Below are 24,369 nucleotides of genomic sequence, written 5' to 3' on the forward strand. Positions count from 1 at the left end.
TTTTTTTAAAGATTTTATTTATTTATTTGAGACAGAGAGAATGAGAGAGACAGAGAGCACATGAGAGGGGGGAGGGTCAGAGGGAGGAGCAGACTCCCTGCAGAGCAGGGAGCCCGATGCGGGACTCGATCCCGGGACTCCAGGATCATGACCTGAGCCGAAGGCAGTCGCTTAACCAACTGAGCCACCCAGGCGCCCTGATTGAACGCATTTCATGTGAAAATTTTTTTAATAGGCATTAAAAGATGTCATTGTGTAAACATGTTATCGTTTGCACAAAAGGCCTTCATCCCTAAATGAGAATGATATGTAATAGATTGAATTAAATAGGAGGGTATCAAGGAGACATTTGTCTTTTATATTTGTTCACTGTGAGGACAAAGAGTTTTGTCTGATTTGTTTGCAGGTTTATTTCTAGCAATAAGAACAGTGTCTGTCACAGAAATATGTGTTGAATCAATGACTTAATAAAAGTGATGGCACAATTTAATAATAAGAAAGTAAACAACCTAATAAAAAATGGGCAAAAGATTTGAACAGACACTTCACCAAAAAAACATACAGGATGGCACATAAGCACATAAAAAGATGATCAACATTATTCATCATTAGAAAAATACAAATTAAAACCACAGTGAGATGTTGCTACACATGTATTAGAACGACTAAAATAAAAATAACTGGCAGTAGCAACGGCTGGTGAGGATGTGAGGTACTAGAATTCTCATAGATTGCTGGCAGGACAGGCTGCTTTGGAAATCAATTTGTCAGTTTCTTACAAAGTTAAACATACATTTAGCATATGACCCAGCAACCCAGGTCTAGAAATTTACCCAAGAAAAATGAAACCATTTGTCCACACACACATACTCACATGAAAACCTGAACATGGATATTTGTGAAGGCTTTATTCATAATTTCTAAAAAATTGGAACTAGTCCAAATGATCACTAACTGGTGAATGGCTAAATGAATGGCTAAATAAACTATGACACATTCATACAATGGAATATTATTCAGCAAGAAAAGGGAGCAAACTACTAATACAAGCAACAACAAGGACGAATATCAAATGCATTATGCTGAAGTGAAGGAAGCCAGAATCAAATGGCTCCATACTGTATAATTTCATCTATATAACATTCTGGAAAAGCTGAACTATTGGACAGAGATCAGATAAAGACAGAGAAGTGCTCACAAGGGCTGGGGTGGAGAAGGAGAATTGACTACAAAGAAGGTAAAGTCTTTGGAATGATGGAAATGTTCTGTATCTTGACTGTGATAGTGCTTACCCAACTATATGCATTTGTCACAATTCCTAGAGCTGTACACCAGAAGAAGGGTGAACTTTATGTAAATTATACCTTAATAAACCTGACTCAGAACCAGACAAAGAAGGAGTTGATGAGGCTCTTCTCTGTAAGTAGTTAAGCAAGTAGATCATTAGCTTGCTGCCTTGAGAATCAGGAATGAACTCAGACTTTACCAAGGAACCAAAGAAATGAGTGAGGCTTGCTTCACTACTTACCATTCCACTATTCTTATTCTTTCTGTTGCAGGCATATAACTTTCTTGTGGCAAGGTCTTTGGTTTTTGTGTATTGTGATCAAAAACCACTTATTAAGTGATACCTGATATTTAGCATTGTGTAAGACACCGAACTCCCTCAGGTGGGTCTAACAGATGCAGCACATGCCTTGTTTGCCACCCCGTAGAGTTGCTATGAGAATCAGAAGATGGCATACTTGCACTATGTAAACTGTAAGGTGCTAAGTAAATATAGGTGATTTCATTGCTAAATATTAAACCTAGATATAATAAACAAACTTGGATTTCAGGCATTGGAGAGCAACCCACAAACATGGTATGGATAAGGTGTGTAGGAAAGATTTACCTGACCTGCATCTATGTTTGGCCCCACTGCTACCTCCTTGTCCAATGGAGAGAATCTGGTGTTCAGGAGTTTTGTCCATAGCACCCATGATCAGCAGGAATGCAGTTTGATACGTTGGACAATGTGAAGTGACTCAAAGGACTGCAATAGGCAAATGTTGGACTTAGAGGCTCTAAAGGAGTGAATCTTCAACAAACGTTTTGTTTTTCTGTACTATCTAGTCTTTTATGAGATAGGGCTCTTGTTTTAGTCTAGGTGACCATTGTAGTAAATGTGCTGTATCACTCATATGCAGTGTTTTCTTTTGATGCCTCATCTTCCAGTGTTTTTGCCACCCCAGGTCTCCATAGATTTTTATTTCACGTGACAGCCAGCTTTGATCCTCATGAATATTGTCATGAACCCACTGATATCAGTGATAAGGTTTTAGCCACAGTTGTAACGGATTTCTCTTCTTACTTTCTATACATACACACACCATTAGAAATTTTGCCTTTTTGCTTCTTAGATCGCTATGTACTCTGCTTGGAGAGGCACTCCATGTTGAGCTCAAAGAATACTTATTTGGATGACTTTGAGAATTTATTTGTGGGGCATTGCAGAATTATAAAATAAGTTCTACTAGTAATATAGCCTTGGCCAGATCACTTAATATGTTTCTCTACTTGTGTGTTTTCTTTAAATTTTTAAATTTTTATTTATTTACATTTTAAAGATTTGTTCATTTATTTTTAGAGAGAGAGAGAGCATGAGTGGGAGGGGCAGAGGGAGAGAGAATCTCAAGCATACTCCTTGCTGAGTGTGGAGCCTGATGCAGGGCTTGATCTCATGACCCTGACATTACGACCTGAAGCGAAACCAAGAGTCGGACACTTAACCAACTGTGCCACCCAGGCGCCCCAGTTTTTTTTTTTTTTTTAAGTGGGCTCCATGCTCAGCGTGAAGCCCAGTGCAGGGCTTGAACTCAGGACCCTGAGATGAAGACCCAAACTGAGATCAAGAGTCGGATGCTTAACCAACTGAGCCACTCAGGTGCCCCCTGTTTCTTTACTTGTAAAAGGCAGGTAATAGTTTCAAATTTGCTACTGTCACCATTTTGTTGTAAGAATCACAATAGCTTAGGAAAGCTTGCAGCCAACTCTGAAATTCTGTGCCAGTAGGAAGCAGTAATATTATTAATGGCATTCTTCTCATGATTTTACTACTGATAAATTATTATGTTTCTCCAGGGAGAGTAACTCCGGGGCAGCTCATGTCCTATATTCAGCTCTTCAAGAACAACGTCAAAGCTTTAGTGAATCACTGTGGGCTCCTACAGCTTGGGCTGGCCACGGTTCAAACCCTGAAACACCCGCAGACTGCCAAGTGGGACAACTTTCTGGCTTTTGAAAGACTCCTTCTCCAGGTATGTTGCTATGGGAGTTTCTTGGGATATTAATAGTTAAAATGCTTGCTTCCGGGAAAAAACTTTGATGTTTATTGTAGTCTTAGTAATAAGTCATATTGTTGACATATACTCTATATCATATTCTCTAAGAGCCTCCAAATTAAAATTTTAGTAGAAATTTTCCATACCTTTGATTTTTTGTTTTTCGCTTTGTTTTTATTTGTTTTTTTTTTGACAGTGACATCTTTGGCTTCTCACTCAATACCAAGAATGTTTTTTGAGCATTTGACTAACCTCTTTTCGATTTTATGCCATTTGGACCTTTCTTGATCTTCATGGTATCTTTATCCAATCCTTGCTACTTTCCTTGCAGAATATTGCTACTATTTACATTTCTTCTGACACTAACTAGTCTCTAATCCTCAAACAACATATAGCATGTGGCTTAAAATGATGCTCAGTAAAAGGTGAATGAAGGCAAACTACATTTGTGAATGTAGTGAATTTGAAGTGATTTGTATGGGGTTAGGACCTTTTCATGATTGATGAAACATTTTCATGGAAAACTTAAAAAATTATAAAGCATTTCAAACGAAAATAAAATAATATGACATATCTATATGTACTCCCCACGTAGACTCAATGTAATTTATCCATTTTTAATATTTTTATATCCTTTTCATTAAAGAAAGAAAACAGAAATAAAGTTGAAACATCTCTGATACTTATACCTTTCATTGCTCTGATTCTTCTTTTTTCTTTTCCAGAGGTAATCACAAACATGATTCCTTGTTTCTGTATTTTTATTAAATACTTATTTATCCATAAATAATACAGAGTATGGTGCTCTGGGTTTTACTTTTTATGTAAGTAATATTGTACTATAAATATTCCTAAACAACTTGTGTTTTCCTCTCAACATTCTATTTTTAAGATAATTCAAGTTGACATCTATAGATCCAGTTCATTTATTTGAACTATACCATACTATTTGATTATATGAATATACAACACTTTATTTATACAATTCATATTGTTGTATAATTAAGCTATTCCATATTCGTGTGTGTGTGTGTGTATGTGTGTGTAGAGGGAGGGAGAGAGAGAGAGAGAAAAACAAGAAAGAATGTGGTGAATATTCTAGACCATGTGTTTTGGTATACATGTGAAAGAGTTTCTCTAGGATACATATATTGGAAAGGATGTTAGATTACTGACAATGCATATTGTTGAATTTACTAAATATCAACAAAGTGATCACCAAAGAGGTTGACCTAGTTGACCCTTCTGCTAGGCATGGATGACATTTTGTTTCCCCATATAGTGTCCAGTACTCAGTATTATCAAATTAGAACATTTTTTAATAGTGGGTCAGTGCTATTTCTTTATATAAGTTTGCAATTCTCTGACTACTGATGAGGTTGAGCATCTTTTATAGTATTTACTGACTCTTCAGTTTTCCTCTTCTGTCAATTGCTCATACTTGTACTGTGCCCCTTTTTATCTATTGGGTAACAGAAAACTGTCTTACATCATGCAAATACTTCACTGTGGCTCTGGTTTGTCTTCTAACTTTAATGCCAGTATATTGTACAAAAGTTTAAAATTTTAATATATTCTAACTAATTAATATTATTCTTTATGATTTGTACTTATTTGTGGTTTATATTAGAAATCTACTGGGGCGCCTGGGTGGCTCAGTTGGTTGGGCGACTGCCTTCGGCTCAGGTCATGATCCTGGAGTCTCTGGATCGAGTCCCGCATCGGGCTCCCTGCTTGGCGGAGAGTCTGCTTCTCCCTCTGACCCTAACCCCTCTCATGTGCTTTCTCTCTCATTCTCTCTCTCTCAAATAAATAAATAAAATCTTTAAAAAAAAAAAAAAGAAATCTATTTCTTTTTTTTTTAAGATTTTATTTATTTATTTGACAGAGAGAGGAACAGCGAGAGAGGGAACACAAGCAGGGGCAGAGGGAGAGGGAGAAGCAGGCTTCCCGCGGAGCAGGGAGCCCGATGCGGGGCTCGATTCCAGGACTCTGGGATCATGACCTGAGCCGAAAGCAGACGCTTAACAACTGAGCCACCCAGGTGCCCCTAGACATCTATTTCTACCCCTGATTTCAAAACATATTGTTCTGTATTTTCTGCTAAAAATTAACTTTTGACATTTGAAATTTTAATCCACATGGAATTTATTTTTGTTTATGGTATTATTCAGATCTAGCTTTCTTTTCTTCCATATGAATAGTCTAGTCTCCCCACGCTATTTATCGAATACTCCATTGTACCATAAATTACTTACCTAAGAGTCATTTCCCTCTTTCTCATGTTGGCAGAACACCAATTTGTTCCAGTGTCTACTCTTTTCCCAAATGATTCAGGCAAATCCTGATTGCTCTCAGAGTACATTGGCATTCTCATTTCCCTACCTAATGATTAGTTTAGCAGTTCAAGCCAAAGACAAGCAAAGAGTAGTTTGCTGGAAGTGTTTCTAGGGAAGATTTTCTTTTGCCCTGACAGAAGATACGTAATGAAGAAACAGTCTCTTTTTTCTGCTTCTTGATGTTTGAGACATGAGCATTTTGTGGTAATGAAGGGAGCTCACTGAGATCCTGAGGAGGACAGGCAGAACTTGGATCTTTGATGACTTTGAACCTTAGCTCAAATATCTTGTTTTGTGAGATAATAATTCTTCTCATTTTTGAGCCACTTAAAAAATGTTGGTTTTCTCGGGGCGCCTGCATGGCTCAGTCGTTAAGCGTCTGCCTTTGGCTCAGGTCATGATCCCAGGGTTCTGGGATTGAGCCCCACACTGGGCTCCCGGCCCAGCAGGGAGTCTGTTTCTCCCTCTCCTTCATGTTCTCTCTCGCTATCTCTCTCTCTGTCTCTCAAATAAAATCTTTTAAAAAAATGTTGGTTTTCTTATTTAGAGCCAAAAGATATTCATCTTTTTCCTATTGATATGTAATGTACTAAAATCCCATATAACAGTGAGTTTATTTCTCAGTTTCTAGTCTGTTTCAGTGGCCAGTTTATCTGTCACAGAATTAATACCACAATGTCTTAAAATCAGCATGTCCAGCTTATGATTTTCTTTCTAAGAGGGAATTAGATTTATTTGTGGGTATTTTAAAGATTTTAATACCACTGTGAATTGAATTTTTAAAGATTCAATTTTCTGACTGTCCGTTGCTGGCATGTAGGGAAACTCTTCACTTTTGCCTGGTGATCACATGTCCATCAACTTTGCATTGGCATTTGTGTTTGTTTCTTCCGTTCTACGCTTTCTTGATACCACTTTCTTTTTAGTGCTCTGACCAGATACTAGGACACTCTTCAACAGAGGCAGTGAAAAGAGGCATCTTCATCTTATTCCTGACTTTAAAGAAAATGTTCTAAAATTTTACCATTAAATATTGTTTGCTGAGGGTTTTTTTCTTTAATTAAGCTTAGAAAGTTTCTTCCTAAACCTAGTTTACTGAATTGTTGTTTTGTTGTTGTTTTTTATCATTCATGAGTGTTGAGTCTCATTTCTAAATTCATTATGAATTTTTTTAGATGGCTATGTAGGGTTTTTTCTCCCTTAATTGTTAAGTGGTGAATTGTATTTATAATTTTTTTAATGTTAAATAATCATTATTGCATTCCTGGATAAGTTCAACTTGGGCTTACACATACACACACACACACACACACACAACTGGATTTAGTTTGCTAACACTTAGCTATTTTCATTTATGCTCATAGGTGAAATTAGCATATAATTTTTCTTCATTGTGCTCTGTTGTCTGGTTTTGAAACAAAGGTTATGGTAGCTTTTTTAAAATCAGGGTGAGTTTCATTTTTGTATTTTCTGGAGCTATTTATATAAGAAAGGAATCACAGTTGCTCAACAGTGAAATATCTCTAAGGAATCATCTCAAATAGCTTTGTTGTTTTTAGATTTAGATTTTTATTGCCAATTTAGTTATTTAAATGTTTCTAGATCTATTTAATTCTTTTGTTTCCTCTTGAGATTATTTTGGTAGTTTATATTAGCTTAAATCGGCTATTCATTTTTATTTTCAAATTTATTAGCATAAATTGATTCATAGGATTCTCATAAGAATTTAAATCTCCTTTGAATACATAGTTATATTCCATTTTTAAATGCCTCGTATTTTTAATGTGCTCACTTTGGTCTTATTTTGGTCAGTATTAGCAGAGTTTTATGAATCATTCGAAAGATTCAGCTATCTATCTCTGCATCTGTCGATCTCATCTGTACCGATGCCTATACCTGTCTGTTTAAGGCCAGGAGTTCATATGAATGCCCCAATTCTAATCGAATACCACAGGGTTATTGTAGCGTTCTCCCTTTACATATTTGTAACTTCCCTCTCTGACAGTGAAGAACCTGTCCCCCATTACCCTCAACATATTTAATGACGTGACAAACTCCCCCCATACATAATCAATCTTCCATTAGAGGAGCTGCCCCTCTCATGCCCTCCGCACCTCGCCTGAGCTCTCTCTTCCTGTTGTAGGCCATGGCCAAGGCCACACAGATATTCTCTTTTGCTTCACACCCGGGTGGCCCTGCTGAAACCCCCACAGGGATGCGTTTCTTACGTCGCTTGAGCTCTGACGTCTGGCGCCGTGCTACCCCCGCCTCGCCCTCATCCATGGGTGTCCTCCTCACTCCTCTCAGGCTCCAGAGCCCCCAGCAGGCCCCACCGCTGCTCCCGTGGCCCAGATGCCTCCTCACTCTGCAGGCTCTGGCTCCCTGCCAGAGTACTGCCATTGCCAACCCCCTGTTTAGATGCTCTGACCTCCCTGCTCAGGCCCTGGCAGGGCCTTGGGGTATTACTCTCCTCCAACCTCCAATGAATGCTTTTCTCACCTCCTTTGGTTCTGACAACCCATATAGGCCTGCTGCTTCATTTCCCCCTGCATCCCGTGTCCCCCCTCCTACCGTGCCCTCCTCACCCCACAGGGGCCTTGGTAGACTTTTGTACCCCCCCCCACCACCCACCTTGCTCAGGTTCTGATACCCTGCACTGGGCCCTCACTGCCTCCAGCTTCCCCGTGGATGTCCTCTCTATCCTCCTGGGGTTCCAACAGTGCTGGATTCTGCCACCCACCACGTAAAGATGCCCTCCTCACCCTCCTTTGATGGCGACAGCCTGCACGGTTGCTTCCCCCACATGGATACCCTTTTTCATTCCGTTGGGCTCTGATAACCTGCTCTAGGCCTCTTCTCCAACTCCTTCCCTCCTCACTGCCCTACCACACACAACGCCCTCACCCTCTGCTTCCCACAGCTCCAAAATCTAAAAAAGGTGTTTCAAAACAAGGCAGAGCAGTTTTCTCTCAGGAATGATAATCTTTCAACGCACTAGAGGTTTCTGAAGAAACTTGACACAGTATTAATTCTAAGCCATCTTATATTTATAATTAATTGTTAGAATCCTGTTGCATATTAGACTGCCTCAGATGTGACCACAAGACTTGGTGTGGTTCTTTCAGCAAGTGGAAAGGAATAAAAACACTGGGAAAAAGAAGTAAGCATTTAAAATGCCAAAACCCTACTTTTATCGTAATTGCACATGATCCAGGCTAGCACTGTACTCTCAGTCATTTCTGGGTCCTTGCAAGTTAGTGCTTTAGCATAGGCGAGCTTGTAGATTGGCCATCCTAATTGCTCTTTGTTTATGGCCGTGCTTACTTTATATGGTACACACTTATCCATTAGTGTAACAAGTCCTGGTATACGGTGAACTGTCCCTTTTATGGACTTTGGTTTGAAAGTAGAGCATCTAAGTTTATTTTGAAGATGAGGGCGACTCCTAGCTTTTCCCCAAGAGCTTGAGAGCCACCTAGATGCAAATCTCAGCCAGCATTGAGAGTTGTTTATTTCTTTGGAGACTCATTTCCACCACTCTCTACCACGCCTCTGTCACCGGGACCTCAATGTTGACTTTATAACTAACATTATAGACAGTCTTGGTTACGAAAAAGGAATTGGTCCTGAGAATCTATAATTAAACACAAGTTACTGCCTTTCCTCTACGCTACCATCTCTCAGTTCAGTGGTTTTGGCAATTTCATGACAAGTCAGCAACAGATCTGAGTACAATTCATAAGACTTACGTTTGGCTCAGGCTTCTGAAAATGACAGAAAGATAATGTTATGTGCTCAAAAGGGAAACTATTTTGAGTGTTGTTGGGAAAAATCTAATATTTATCAGCAGTGAATATGCTTTTAAAAACCAAAGGAGATAAAATATCTTCTCAACTCCTTTTCCTCTCCCTTATCTCCAAGGTCCAAAATCACAGTCTATGTTTTAGGCGTTTGGTACATGTGTGCTCATTAAAAGATAATTGTTTCTGTTTCAAGTTTAAAATGTAGAAAAGAGCAAATTTCACCTGAACATGGATACATTTATGATTCTGTAATGAATGTATTCACTTGTAAGAGTAGCTTTGCTTTTTTTTTTTTTAATCAAAGTATAGATTTACTTAATTTGGGTGGCAGCCTACAAAGAATTCTCTTTTTATAGTATAGCAAGAAAGTTTCATTTAGTCACCTCTTCTAATTAGGATTAAATTGCCTACCTCATAGTGTTTGTTATTGTTAGGACTGAATAAAATTATATATGTGCATCACTAAGTACAGTGCTTGGCATGGAATAACTGCTCAATAAATAGTAGTTATTATTTATTCTTTCAGCTGAACTAAAAATATTACAAATGCCAATTTATTTTATGCGAGCAATGCCTTTAACATACTCTCACCTAGACTTCGTTTTTCTAACTTAAAATTTGTTAACAAAAAATGAGATTGTTACTTAGAAAGATGTTGCTGCCTTTTTGTACTTACTGTTTGATAATGTTTCACAACATTTTTTCTATGTAAATCTAGATGTAAATCCCATTGTTTCTACAATACATATCTTTCTTTTTTTTATTAAGTTCAATTAGCCAACATATAGTACATCATTAGTTTTTTTTTTTTAAGATTTTATTTATTTATTTGACAGAGAGAGACACAGCGAGAGAGGAAACACAAGCAGGGGGAGTGGGTGAGGGAGAAGCAGGCTTCCCGCTGAGCAGGGAGCCGATGGCGGGGCTCGATCCCAGGACCCTGTATCATGACCTGAGCCGAAGGCAGACACTTAACGACTGAGCCACCCAGGCATCCAGTACATCATTAGTTTTTGATGTAGTGTTCAATAATTCATTAGTTGCATATAACACCCAGTGTCTCCAATGCAAATCTGATGTTCTTATGCTAATTGTCACAAAGAAAAACTTTATTGACCATAATTTATTGTGGCTATGAAACAGTAGCAAACTCTGTGTACAAGAGGGAGCTGGGTTTATACTTCCTAAAAAACAGACCATGTACATATGTGTTCTCTATCTCCAGTTATTTCTTTAGGCAGAATTTATATTTCTAAATTAAAAAATCCAACTTGGAAAGTGATTTTTAAATCAAATACAAATGAGTTACAAAGCCACTCAAGATAACCCAGGTACATGTTGCTTTAGTTTTAAATTCTACCTGCCTTTGAAATGAAAAGTAGGCATCCCATTTACTAAAAGTCAAAGAAGTTTCTAATGGGTAGAATGAGTTCCTTTTATGATAGACTAAATTTTAGAATATCTCTTCAATAACAAATCAGATTTCCTTAAGCTAAGTAAGTGTGTCTGCTTGTGCTATAACAAATTGGGGTTTACCTTCCCGGTCCTCTAGAGCTTCTATGTGGTCCCTAGCCTTGTGGCATGGCTTGGAAGCGTCATGCCTCATTTCAGTTCCATGCCTGACTTCACCGACACCCTGGGAGGTCCTGTTTTGTTATGAATTGTCACTTGCAAAAGTACTGGTGACATCATTTGGGTAAAGAGTGGGGTAAGAGGCAGAAAAAGATGATCCCCAAAGTCAGACCTGAGTGTCGTTTATAGATTAAGGCGATTTTTCATAGGGTTTTTCCTGAGAAGGAAAATTGGAGCATGTTTAAAAGAAAACCTCTTATTTCTTTCATACACTATTCTCAGCAGTTCTGACACCAAACGTGTAGGGCTTTTCCTACACCAACCAATTCTCCAACTCTGGACTCCAACTGGATGTCCTACATTTCAGTCATGACACTAACTACATGGGCCTAGTGCAGACCCCCTGGGTTAGACCCCTTCCTTGGGTTTGATAATTTGCTATAGTGGCTCACAAAACTCAGGGATACATTTATTTAAGTTTACCAGTTTATTACAAAGGATATTACAAAGGATAAAAATGAACACTCAGATTAAGAGGTACATAGGGTGAGGTCTGGAAGGGTCTTTAGTGCAGGAGATTCTGTCCCCGTGTGGTTGGGATGTGCCACCCTCCTAGCATATTGATGTGTTTACCAACCCAAAAGCTGTATACTTTAGGGATTTTTGTGGAGGCTTCATCATGTAGGGATGATTGACTCAGTATCTAGCCCCTCCCCTTTCCCTGGAGGATGGGGGATGATGTTGAAAGTTCTAAGCTTCTACTCATGGCTTGGTCTTTCTGGTGATCAGTCCCCGGGAACTATCTAGGAATCTACCAAGAGTTACCTCATTAGAACAAAAGATGCTCCTATCACCCAGGAAATTCCAAGGGATTTAGGAGTTCTATGTATCAGAAACCAGGGTCAAAGACCAAATATTAGAACAAACGATGCTCCTAGCACCCCTATCGCTCAGGAAAACACAAGGGTTTTAGAATCTGTGTGCCGGGAACTGGGGGCAGAGACTAAAAATATATTTCTTATTATGTCACAGTGTTTTTCACAGTATTACATCAAAATGACTACAAAGGCAAGTATGAGAGAGCAACTAGTTTCCCCCATTCCTGATTTCCATGAGGAGGGGCTTTTCCTAGCCATGCTCCTAGTCTGTCTCTGACCCTTGCAGCCTCCTCTCTCGGGAAGAGGGGTGTTTTTTTCTGGTTAACAAATTTGAGATGATTGAATGGGCTCAACCCTGCCTTTTCTCCTCTCGAGAGGGGCTCTGCCTATGGAGAGCACTGTGGTACTCAGCTCTTTCAGGACCAGAATCTGCCACCTTCTTTCTCCACTCTTCTTCCTCTTTAGAGCATGCTGGCAGCACGGAGCAGGTGCTGTGCCCTGGGTCTTCATGGGAGGGCTTACCGGGTCAGAGCTTGCCTCCGACCTGGAGGAAAAGACTGCCGGGTTCTGGAGCTCCAAAGGAACAAGCCAACGTGGCTAACAGACCTAATACTTTACCACCCAGGCTGGCCTTATATCATTAATAAAAGTGATGTTTGGGCTCATGCCTTTACTAAGGTCTGCTTTATTTCCCAACTTGTTCAGAACCATGGCTGGGAAGGGGGAATGCTATTTTTTTTGATGGCCCCCTTGGAGAGCCCTACAGTAATGAGCAGTTGTTTTGAATGAAATGTCTTAAATATTTTTGGAGAAGAGTTAAATGGAGATTTACCAGTTACCTCTTTGGACATTTGTATTAAGCAGTTGTTACAAAGAGAGGTAGGAGGGAGATTACGAAAACTTTCTTTTTTGGTAATTAGGTTGAAAATAGCAACGGTAATTTTTCATTCTGAAAACAAAAAGGGGCAGATTTGGTCAGAAGAATACTACCATTTCTCATTGATTCTAAGATGTCTGTTTTTTTTCGCATTTTAGTATTTCTGAAATTGGGATGCGTCCTGAAATTCATGGTATTTCTTAGTTTAATGGCAGTATTCTGTTTCTTGCTAATGGTGTGTGGTATCTTTAAGTCAATAAAATGGGGCTTTAAAGGTAGGAAGCAGATGAAAAATCCCCCAGATTTGGTGTCTCCCTGACTGCTGTATTGCGCATTGGGTTAAAATAGTGACATTGGAGTGGGCAGTTTGCCTTCGCTGGCTAGGAGTGTGACAAAGGGTTTGTCACTTGGGGTATTCATTTCATGTTAGCACCTTTTGCGAACTGAGGAGGTGGCTTTTTTTTTTTTTTCATCAAGTCTGTGCCTAGTGAACTATGCTGTGAATACATCAAGATTATTTAAGTGACACTGAACTTTCCCCTAATCTGCTTTAGGACCAGGGATGGGTGCTTTGGGGATGACCTCTTGGGCTGGCACTATGAGGTCTTAGGTTAAGATTTTTCTCAGTGGATTCTTGATAGCTCAACAATGTGTTGACTTAGCTTGGGTCCCTATAGTGATATATAACTGTATAATATTTTAAATATAAAAACTGTGCCTTTAAATTGTTAAAAATCATGACAGATTATCTTAATTAAAATAAACCCATGATTGGGGCGCCTGGGTGGCTTGGATGGTTAAACGTCTGCTTTTGACTCAGGTCATGATCCCGGGGTCCTGGGATCGAGCCCCGCATCAGACTCCCCGCTCGGCGGGGAGCCTGCTTCTCCCTCTCCCTCTGCCCCTGCTGCTTCCCCTACTTGTGCTCTCTCTCTGTCAAATAAATAAATAAAATCTTAAAAAAAAAATAAACCCATGATTAGTGTTTTAAAGCAATACTAATGTAAGAAATATAATTATTGAATTTGCTTATTTTTTACCTGTTTTGTATGTAACTCATTTTGATTAAAAACATGTGAGACATTTTATTCACAGCTAGTGATTACTTGTTTTGAACTAAAATTTAGTTAGAACAACAGACCTGAAATTAGTTAACTTTATTTAAAAAATATAAACACTAAAAAGCACTGTTTAGAACAAGTGAAAAAAATAACTTCCGAATACAAAGGTTGTATGGTCTCTCAACTTTCCTAACCATTTGCTTTGTTTATCCTCCTTTCTCTATAGATTGCTTTGTATATCCTCTTTCTCCTGGTTTTGGAGTGCTCCACATTATTCCTGGCTCTTAAGTATTAACTTCAGTATTGAATCATACATCTTCTCTTCCCAGGCACATCTGCACCCACACTCGAACACATCCGCGCGCGCGCGCGCGCGCGCACACACACACACACACACACACAAGCCAAGCCTTCCCTGAGTAGCTTTGTGCATTACTTTGTTTTCATTTTGCTTCTCCTTCACTGACATGTTTTGGTTACACATTCAATGTCTTCCTTGCTAGACTGTAAGATAAGTGAGACTAGGGACTCTATTGACCTTGTCTGTGAATGCGTCCCAGAATGTACATCCTCATTTTCATGCTTGCAATAGCAGGCTTAACTGTCTGCCTGTGGGCATTTGAGAAGTTTGTTATAAATATGGAGTTTACTTGCCACAGATTAGCACCTGAGTATGAATAAATACGAGCTTTACTAGAGTCAAAAAATGATGCCTTAAATGGACATAGAACAGAGGCTTCTTTATGTTAACACCTGTTCTGACTTCTTCCGGAGCACATGGCCACCCACAATAATAAATACACTTCCCAGTCACCTTTGCAGCTAGGTTCTAGTGATGAGACACAGGTAGAAGTGATGTGGGCCACCTTCAGGCTGTGCACGGAAAGGGTAGGTACACGCCTCTAACCCTTAGCTCCCACGTGCTGAAATGCAGCCAGGATGGCAGGAGCAGGCGTGACCATCTTGGGTCATGACAGGAAGCTGTGTGTTGGAGATGTTTGAACAAATGATGGAAGGTCCATGGTTGGTTTGCTAAAGATAACGTGAACACCGTACCAGCCCTGGATCACCTACCTGGACTTTATGTAACTGAGAAATACATTCCTGTCTTGCCTAAGCCACTATAACTTTGGGTCTTTGTGACACTCGCTAAACTACATTCTGATTAACATGGACATCTTTGGCTGCCGTTTTCATCACAGCAGCTTCTTCTGTGAGCCTTGTAATTCATTTTATGACCTCATGAGAAAGTAGTCAAAATAATGAATTGTCTCAAGGCCTGTCCTCTTAAATATCGCCAGGTTGTGGAGTATTTGGAAATAGTGTATGAGATTTAGGTCATTTTAATGCAACCGTAAATTGTTAGAGTTTTAAAAATTTCCAAACAAATTTGTTGAAAAAGTCACAGATGAAAGACATTTGGAATTAAAGAGATCTGAATAGACTAACATGTTGGTCCCTCAGGGGCTCACATGATTAGACTCTTATTAATTGACAAGACTTCTACCCATCTTTTCCCCCCACAATTCAGAACACCTGGTGAGACACTGTAACTAGAATAAGCTTTTCTGGTTCTCAGAAATATAAATCATCTCTTCATCACTTTCTGTCTTCTCCCAGGGAAGCCCCTGCCTTCTAGTTCTCTGCCAAGAGAGGTGTCACTTCTGAGTGGTAGAGGGAAAATCAGCCGAGAAGCCTTTTTCAAAAGAAAATATTCTGTTCATTCCATGTAATATCAATCATTGAGCACGTGCTGTCTGCTGGACACAACCGAGCCATTCATGGTTTCTTGGATGTGCATAGTTTATTTTGTACTGTGGATTAGCTTTCAGGACATTAGTACCATTTGTGCCATCTCCAGGGATCTGGGACAAGATAGGATTTTCTGGGCGGGTCCGAGTACCTGAGTACTGCACTTACAGTGTTGCCTCTGTGAAAAAAGTAAGTCCTAGATTCTCATCAACCAATTTATAAATAAACTTTCAGAACTGCTGATTCAGATTTGAGCCCCATATAGCAGAGGTTGGACAAGTTATGAATTTGACTGTGGTCTTACTGCTCGTAGTCGGTATTGGAGCCAGGGTAAGACCTAGATGTGTCTGATTGAAGCCATGCCCTTCACTACTGTGTATTGCTGGAATATTTGTCCTGGGGCAAAATGGCAAAATGACTATTGGCCACTTCTGTCTCACATTCCACTCGTTCTCAGGAATTCGGATGAAAAAGTTTTCAAAACATAGTAGGGCCTACATAGCCTGTTAATTAAATGTTCAGTTTATATGCATTTATTTGATAACTTTATATGCATTTATTTGCATATATGCATCTGTGAGTACTGAGATCATTAAAATGCTTCCTTGTCCACTAATTTATTTTTCCTTGATATATCTATTAATTTGGCAACCAGGTTAGATTTTCATCTTGAGTTTTACTCCCCAGCAAACCTTTTGTTGAAACCTTATGAGACTTGTACATTTCTCCATTAGGATACATCATCTTCATTTCACTTTTCTCTTGCAGAATATTTTATTTTGATGTCGTTCTCCTCTATCACATTAAAGTATTGTATTTTTGAATAATAAAAGAGAGAGACAAATGGAAAAACAGAAAGAAAAAAAAAACCCACCCATGAATCTCTTGTTTCTTTGCCTAGGGAGGGCACATCGCCAGGTTTTGGAGTTAGGTGAATTTGTGCCAACCATCTGATTAGAAGGCAAGAGTCGAATATATAGGCTAAGTGAATGATCGCTTTTAAACTGGGCTTGCCTTAGAAGCAATGATATCATATGTTATTCCAGCTGCAAGCCAGAGTTAGTAATCAGGCAAAGTAAGCTTAAGGCTAACAATTTTGGTTCGTAGCATTTTGTGGGTCTACCAAAAAAGTTTCAAATATAGATTTATGCCAGTGGCCAAAGGCACATCTGGGTGAGTATTTGGTGAAAAACAAGGGCTACAACCATTCTGGTTTGCTTGACCAAAAGGGAAATAATAATGATCTGTGCTTCCCTGCGCTGACTGAATCTTCTGTCCCGAGCCACTCCCTCTCTCTGTTTGTACTATGCTGTCTACCCCAGTGGTTTCTGGGATTTTTTTTTCTTTTTTAAACATCTGGGCTCTTAAGAATGGAAGGAAATAACACCGTTTAATTGATTTTTTTTTTAATGTTAGTCAGCCTTAGAGAAACCAAGTTTTGGTTAGGCTTTTTTCTGGCGAGGGACACTGTGAGGATTTGGCCAACCTGAGCACCTTGACTGAATATCTGTGCCTTGGTTTCCGCCTCTTTTCCTCCCATTCTTTACTTCGGAATTAAGGGACTCAAAGCAGAGTGGGATAGTGCTGAATGGAAGCTGATCTGTCTCTTTTCCTCCAGAATGTGTTGGCACTGGAAGTGATGAAGGTTGAATGAGGAATGTCGCATGATCCAAATATCCTACAGTCGCACATTCTTTAGGGGGAGCACTGTATGTGGTTCTCTTCAGCACTGTCTTTCCTCAGTGTTTTCCAATAGGGGCAGTGCTAGCTTATAATTTATGTCATTTTGTGTCTGTGCAGGAAAAAAAATCTACAGCTGGCCCATTATACACAGGTCATACCCTGTGTTTTTGATAGGAATATGTTCTGACCGCACACAAACGCTGTTCTTACTTTTTTCAATACCTTGATTTTGAGCTCTTAAAAAAGGAACAAATGAGCAAAACAAAATTGCAAAAAAGTCTATTTCAAGAGAAAATATTTGTTAAAAATTGATAAATTACCAACAGCACCTGCCACATGGAGCTGTTTCTATTATTATCCACTCATATGATTTTGTTTTTAAAATCTTTATTGTGGTTTGACAAGAGTACAGAAGATTCCCTTTTGTACTTAGTCCATGTAAAGTTGGTATAGTCTTTTTTCCAGTGATGGTTTTGTTTTGTTTAGTGTTGCTGTTTTGTTTGTTTGATATATTACTAAGTGTTGGAAGTTTGTTTTTCTTGCACCATTTTGGATTCATAATATTTAAATAGAAAAAAATGAGGAAATAAAATTGGAAAAATTTGGGTTTCACATTCCTGGTTATTAACTCTACTGAAAAATATAGAATTTTTCTTCTTTCTTTTTTACTTTGTATTCTTTCACTTTAGTTTTGGTAGAAAAACAAAATATAAAAACATTACAAAACTTATACATGTAGAGTGTTTTGGGAGTAGAAGGAAAATACTTACATGCCTCTATCATATATATATATAAAATATTGTTCGGTTTGTTTTGTTTTGTTTTGTTTTTAGGTAACTTTTGTTTGATGGATTTGTTTTCTTTTGCTCCTGTAGAGATTTTTTTAAAAGATCATAGTCTAAGTGAGAAAAAGGTATATTAGCAATAATCCCATAAATACAATTCTTTAGAGGAAAGCTGTCCATTTAAATATGATAAATACACTAACCAAGGCATATGTCACCAGCACTCTTTACTGACCAGAATAGTTCCTAGTGGCACCCACTGGATTAAATTCTTCTTACAAATAATCAGTATACTGATTAGGAAATAGACTAATTCAGTGGTTCCTTCTGAGCGTGACAAAAGAATAGAGTAAAAAAAAAAAAAAAAAACAAGGAAAATACAGACCAAAGTTTATAAGCAAATATTTTGTTTTTGTAGGAATGCTAATGAAATGATCCCTAAATAGGGATTATTTCTTATGTAGGCACAACATAAAAGCCATCCTGCCATCCAACAAATATTTATTGAGCATCTACCAGACACCACACACCATTCTTTGGCACTGAGGCTGCATTAGTAAATGAGAAAAACAAGGCCTCTGCTATTGTGGAGTTGACATTATGTAGTGGGAAGAGAATCTCTAAATAGTTAAATAATGACTGCAGACAGCACAAATTTTGAGCACCTGTTGGGTGTGACATAGCCAATTAATTGTTAAAAAGGACTTTTCAACTGATAAAGGATGTCTGTCTTAACACAGGAATGGTTTTTTTTTTTTTAGTGTGCCATAGCCCTGCACACATGCATCCATGATCACACATGTCAGTCACGGCGTGGCTTATGGTTCTTTGTGTCCATCTCCCTGTGCCACAGCTGCACCCAAACTGACAGAGCAGCATCTTATCATTTATGTATCCATGCTTTCCCTTCACCTGGAATATGCCTGACATACAAGAAACACACAGTGCATATTGGTTCAGTGAATGTGTAGTACCTTACCGTTAGTGAGGTGTTTTCATCTGGTTTATCTCAAATTGATCTACACCACACCCATATAAGGGAATAATTTTATGGTAGAAGCATAAAAAGATGAAAAGTTTAAGAGTTTAAGTGACTATTTATGGTCAGGAGGAATATATGTGATTTTTATGCACCTGTGAGACAACCATGGGTCATAAGTAAACCTGCTTTAAGAACACGAATTTGACCTCAGATTTCCCTTGTTGCGAAAGGTCATAGAGGATCATGTCTGTAACTTGGGTTTCATTTTGTCAAATCTGTGAATCTCGCCAAAAGCTTTTATCATCTTTCTTTTGCCAGACCGCTCCCACTTTTATCTTTGAGTTTGAGAAACCATTCTGAAGTTTGTACAAGCTGATAGGACTGAAGTTATAAGATAGTTACTCCTCACTGCCGTCTCATCCACCACCACAGAGCTCCTGCTAGTGCCAGGGCTGCGTAGTAGCTTTACGTAGCTTACGTGCTTTATATGCATTGTCTTCTTCAAGCCTTACAATTCTGGGAACTGTTTTCCAGAAGAGGAAACAGAAGCTTGGCAGAGGTAAGGATCAGCCTAAGCTTACATATGAATGGTGGAGCCTGGCTTCCATGCTGACTCTGCCTGACCCCAGAGTCCGTGCACTGAGTAATTATACACTGTCTTAAAAGGCTTGCTTGAAAAATAAGTTAAATAAAAGTCATCATCGTGCTACATATTTAGTAGAGGAGAAGCAGCTCTGCCTACTTATAAGAAAATCATCTGTGCATCGGTTTATCAGGAAATACAAAGTGATTTTTTATTTTTTGTAAAAATGATTCTTTGCTTTTGCTTTAAGAATAAATAATACACCTTTGAATGTTTTCCGGGGAGCAAGCCCCTCCAGTACACCTAATTTATTTTATTTGCCACTTTTCAGCCAGTAATGCATCTAGGAATAGAGGATTAGGCTCCCCGGTGCAGGTTCCAAAGGCTGAATGTTCTAGTGCAGTCAAGTTTGACCCAAACAACAAACACAGGTTTTGAGTTCTTGCAAGGGCTTTGTATTGTTATTTGCATTTTCTTCAGAAATCTCAGCCATGTTTATACATACCAACCATAGATTCTCATTGTTGGGAAGTGCTTTCGCAGTCCTCTTTGTAAGAATCCTCTCTATGGCAAAAATTCTCTATACACAGCTTTTGTCGGTCTATTGTAGATCTACATTTCTTTCTGAACATTGGACACACAAATGAATTTTACTGTTTGCTTTAAGGGGAAACATAATCCAGACAGTGGACTATTTGCTTTTTTATTTAACCTCTTTATTTAAAAATGTATATTGGTGTTCCTCATATACAGTGTTCTTTGATTGGATCGCTTTTTTTACCAAACTTTTGTACTTAATTTTGTCATCTTTCCATGGCTGAAATGACAATTGGTGTTCTTTTTTTTTTTTTAGAGAATTTATTTATTTATTTGACAGAGAGAGTCACAGCGAGAGAGGGAACACAAGCACGGGGAGTGGGAGAGGGAGAAGCAGGCTTCCCATGGAGCAGGGAGCCCGATGCGGGGCTTGATCCCAGGACCCTGGGATCATGACCTGAGCCGAAGGCAGACGCTGAACCGACTGTGCCACCCAGGCACCCCCAATTGGTGTTCTTTTTTACAAAATTATTGAATGGTGATAGAAAGGATCTTTATTATTGAAGGACAAGAGATGTTCAACAAAAAGGCCAGAATCAGTGCTCACAGAGGTCATCCATACCAGCCATTTCTTAATTCTGGCAGCCAGATGCTCCATCATCTTCCTTAGAAAACAAAATGGTGAAGAAACATGAGTAGATCCAAGAAATCCTTTTTTTTTTTTTTAAGATTGTATTTATTTATTTGAGAAGGAGAGAGGGAGAGAGAGAAAAAGCACAAGAAGTGGAAGGGTCAGAGGGAAAAGTAGACTCCCTGCTGAGCAGGGAGCCTGATGTGGGTCTCCATCTTGAGATTCTGGGATCATGCCCTGAGCCAAAGGCAGACACTTAACCGACAGAGCCACCCAGGCACCTCCTTAACAGCTAGGAAATCTCTGAAATGCACCTCTCAGGGCTTCTGGTTTTTGATTAAAGTGATTAGGGGTAAATAACCAACAGCAAGATGGAATCACGTAACAACTGCACAGTGTTAAAATAATTTAGTAATAGAGGGGTTTTTGTAGGTTGGTTGGTTTCTGGTGGTAGAGGTGACTATTTTAATGAGATATTTAGCCATAGTGACCTTAATTTGAAAATCTGATTATTTCATTGTCCTCTGTGTTTGCACATGTTGTTTTCTTTAATTGGATCACTTTCTTTACCTATCCAGAATGCTTTCCTTCATCCTGCCTGTCCAAATTAGCTGCTTTTTCTGGATGCTTCCCATTATCTTGCACTGATCACCCTTTGTTTTTATTGCCTGATTTAGTTGTATCTTCTCAACTCTCTGAATGTGGGGATCCGATATGTCTTGTTTATCACTGTTTTACACCTGACACATAGTAAATGTTAAATAAAAATTTCCTCTCAACTTGTAAGTTTAATGCACTGTCAATCAGAATTCTAGAATACTAAAAAAATCACTTTAGGATTTGATGAAGTTATTTGATGAAGTTATTCTAAAATATATCCAAAGAACTCCAAAAACAATAATGTTGAGTGAAAATTAAATGTTCAATTAAACCACATTATGATATTTATCAGTATTATGTATCAACATATATCAAGTATGTATCAGTAATGCTTATGAATATTTTCTAGGGTTTTTATGGTTTTGGTTTTCCTACTTACCCTTTTAATTCAGTAATAACCACTATCCTTCCCATCAAAAATAATTATTAATAATGTATTACTGCTACAAAATAATTCAGAGGTAGATACAAGGGTATTTTAGTAATTTATTAAATTCAGTGTATTTAATAAAATCAGAGATAAATGGGGAGTTATTACTGTATTAAAAGGGTAAATTAAATCCAAAAGAAATCGATGAAATTCTGGCAAGCGTATGATTTATCCTGAAGTAGGGAAGATCATTCCAGACATAAAAGCCATGGAATTAATCTCAAAAGGGGAAAATCACCAGATATGGTAACAATAGGGCTTAGAAGTTAAGAGAAATGACTTTAAGATCCCATGGTTCTGGATCTGAATTTTGGTCCCCAACACTTACTGAGTGATTTTATGGGAACTTATTTACTCATTAAGCCTTAGCTTCTTCATCTGTAAATTAGAGGGGATAATAATAATAGCAAACTCATTAAGCCTTTAGAATACACAGACTTATGTAAAGGACCTGCCATTTGCCAATCACATAGAAAACACAATAGCCATTATTACCTTTAAAATTTTTACACAGGATACTAATAAATCAAAATCCCTATAAAAGGCAAACAAAATAGCTGAAGTATTGCCATAAAGACAAAGATTATTATACATGACGTGAAGAATCCATTCATGTGGGTAAGAAAAACATACTTGTTCAACAGAAATGGTTAAAAAAATGTGGCCAGCCATTTTATAGTTGAAGAAATAACAGTGGCTAATAAGATATGAAAAAAGTGTTTACTTTTCCTAGTAATAAAAAATGTAAACTCAAACTACATTGAGAAGCAATTTACCACTTCAAATTAGCAAGGCTTAACAAATGATAATTTAGTGTTGGGCATAGCTTAATGGTGTAGCTATCAAGAAATACTCCTCTTGGGAGAATGAATTTTGTGATGGCACTTTGGCAATATATGACGAGACCCTTGAAAAGGTTTATACTTTTCCTGATAATGAATATTTTTAATGAGGTCAGGAAATGTTAATCCTATAATGTTAGTAGAAAAGGTTTATTTATGTGGATATGAAAAACAAAACTGCATTTATAGCGTGAACCCAGCTCTGTTAAATAACAAGAAAAAAGATGTAGAGTAAAGGGAGGTTAGGTACTTAGACAAAATTAGAAAAGAAAGTGGGAAAAGATATGAAAATGATTATCATTGCTTTCTCTGAGTAGTGGGTTTTCCAGTTATCTATTGCTGCACAGAAAACTACCCCAAAGCTTAGTGGCTAGATTATAATTTTGTGTGGCAGGAATTCATGCAGAACTCAGCTGGGCAGTTCTTCATCTCTACATGGGAGGTGGTGAGGTGACTTGGTAGCATTCAGCTGGTAGAGGGGCTGATCTAAAGGGCCCAAGATGGAGTCAGTCACGTGCCTGGGACCTGAAGGCAATAGCTGGAACAATGGGCTCAGTTACAGTGTCTACCCGTGGCCTCTCCAGCATGGTGGTGTCAGAGGTGGAGGCTCAGATATCCCAGAGAAAGTGTTCCAGAGGAACTGGTAGAAGCTGCAAGACTTCTTATTCTTGGAACCTAGCCTCAGAAGTCCCGGAACATCACTTCTACTGACCAGTTGGGAAACAAGGGGAAAAAATTAGACTCCACTTCTCAAGGGCAGGAGAAGCAAATAATTTGTAACCGTTTTTAGTCTGCCTCAGTTGGAATCGGTGATTTTTATTTTATGTGTTTCTGCTAAGTCTATAATGCAAATGGATTGTTCTTTGTACATTTATAAGAGCTCTTTATATATAAACCTTGAATTAGATAGTTTGCATAAAATACTTAACATGGTGTCTGGATAAATAGAGCCTTGTATAAATGTCCCCTGCCATCAGCATTATCTTTATTCATTTCTCATTAGAATAGAAATGTATTGGTGGGTTTATTTGCAGGGGCTCATTCAAAAAGGCATTAAAGAGACACAGTTTTGCCTGGGTAAGCCAAACAAGATTTCATGAGCAGTTGATAAACTATGTTTTGGAAGGTGAAAGGGAATTTACCAACTAGGAAAGGGCAGGAAAGGCTCTGAAAGTAGCGGAAGCTGCCTATTCAAAGACAGGGAGTTCTGATAACGTGTGGCAAGTTGCAGGATCTGTAAGGGGAGGGTTAGATAGAAGATGCACCTTTGTGGAAAAAGGGCTGAAGCTTGGGGAGCAAGGATTAAATTCAAGAGTTACTCTAGAAACAAAATATACAGGTCTTAGTGATTGATGAGCTATAACAATTCCTTGAGAGTTCCAGCAAATAAAATTTATCTGTTCACTAAAGCACTCATGCTATCTGCTCCTGATTCAGTTTCCTTTCTTTTGATTTCAACATGAATTGTATGTGAAAAGGACAGAATTCACACCAAGGAATAAAATACACATGGATAAATTTCCTTTTAAACCCAAAAAATAAAGAGTTGGAGAAAATGTCCGGCCGCGCTGTATCTCTAGGTTTAAAACAAAGTGTGATTTATACGGATCCTTTTTCAAAAAGTCAACACA

General features: G+C 38.4%; 1 protein-coding gene and 1 long non-coding RNA gene across 3 annotated transcripts in view; both read left to right on the forward strand.

The window, feature by feature from the left end:
* SCFD2 (sec1 family domain containing 2) overlaps positions 1-24,369 on the forward strand; it is a 393,663-nt gene that overhangs the window by 72,609 nt on the left and 296,685 nt on the right. For both annotated transcript variants that reach the window (XM_081812374.1, XM_006734384.3), the window contains exon 4: positions 3,124-3,299. In XM_081812374.1, coding sequence (XP_081668500.1) covers positions 3,124-3,299 — 176 coding nt within the window. The remainder of the gene's footprint in view (positions 1-3,123; positions 3,300-24,369) is intronic.
* Positions 7,289-9,759, forward strand: LOC145720357 (uncharacterized). Its single transcript, XR_014143273.1, has 2 exons — positions 7,289-7,617; positions 8,663-9,759. It is a non-coding gene; the product is annotated as an uncharacterized LOC145720357 (long non-coding RNA).

The sequence above is a fragment of the Leptonychotes weddellii genome, chromosome 2 (genome assembly GCF_054177405.1).
Source record: "Leptonychotes weddellii isolate Sample4059 chromosome 2, ASM5417740v2, whole genome shotgun sequence".
Classification (NCBI taxonomy): domain Eukaryota; kingdom Metazoa; phylum Chordata; class Mammalia; order Carnivora; family Phocidae; genus Leptonychotes; species Leptonychotes weddellii.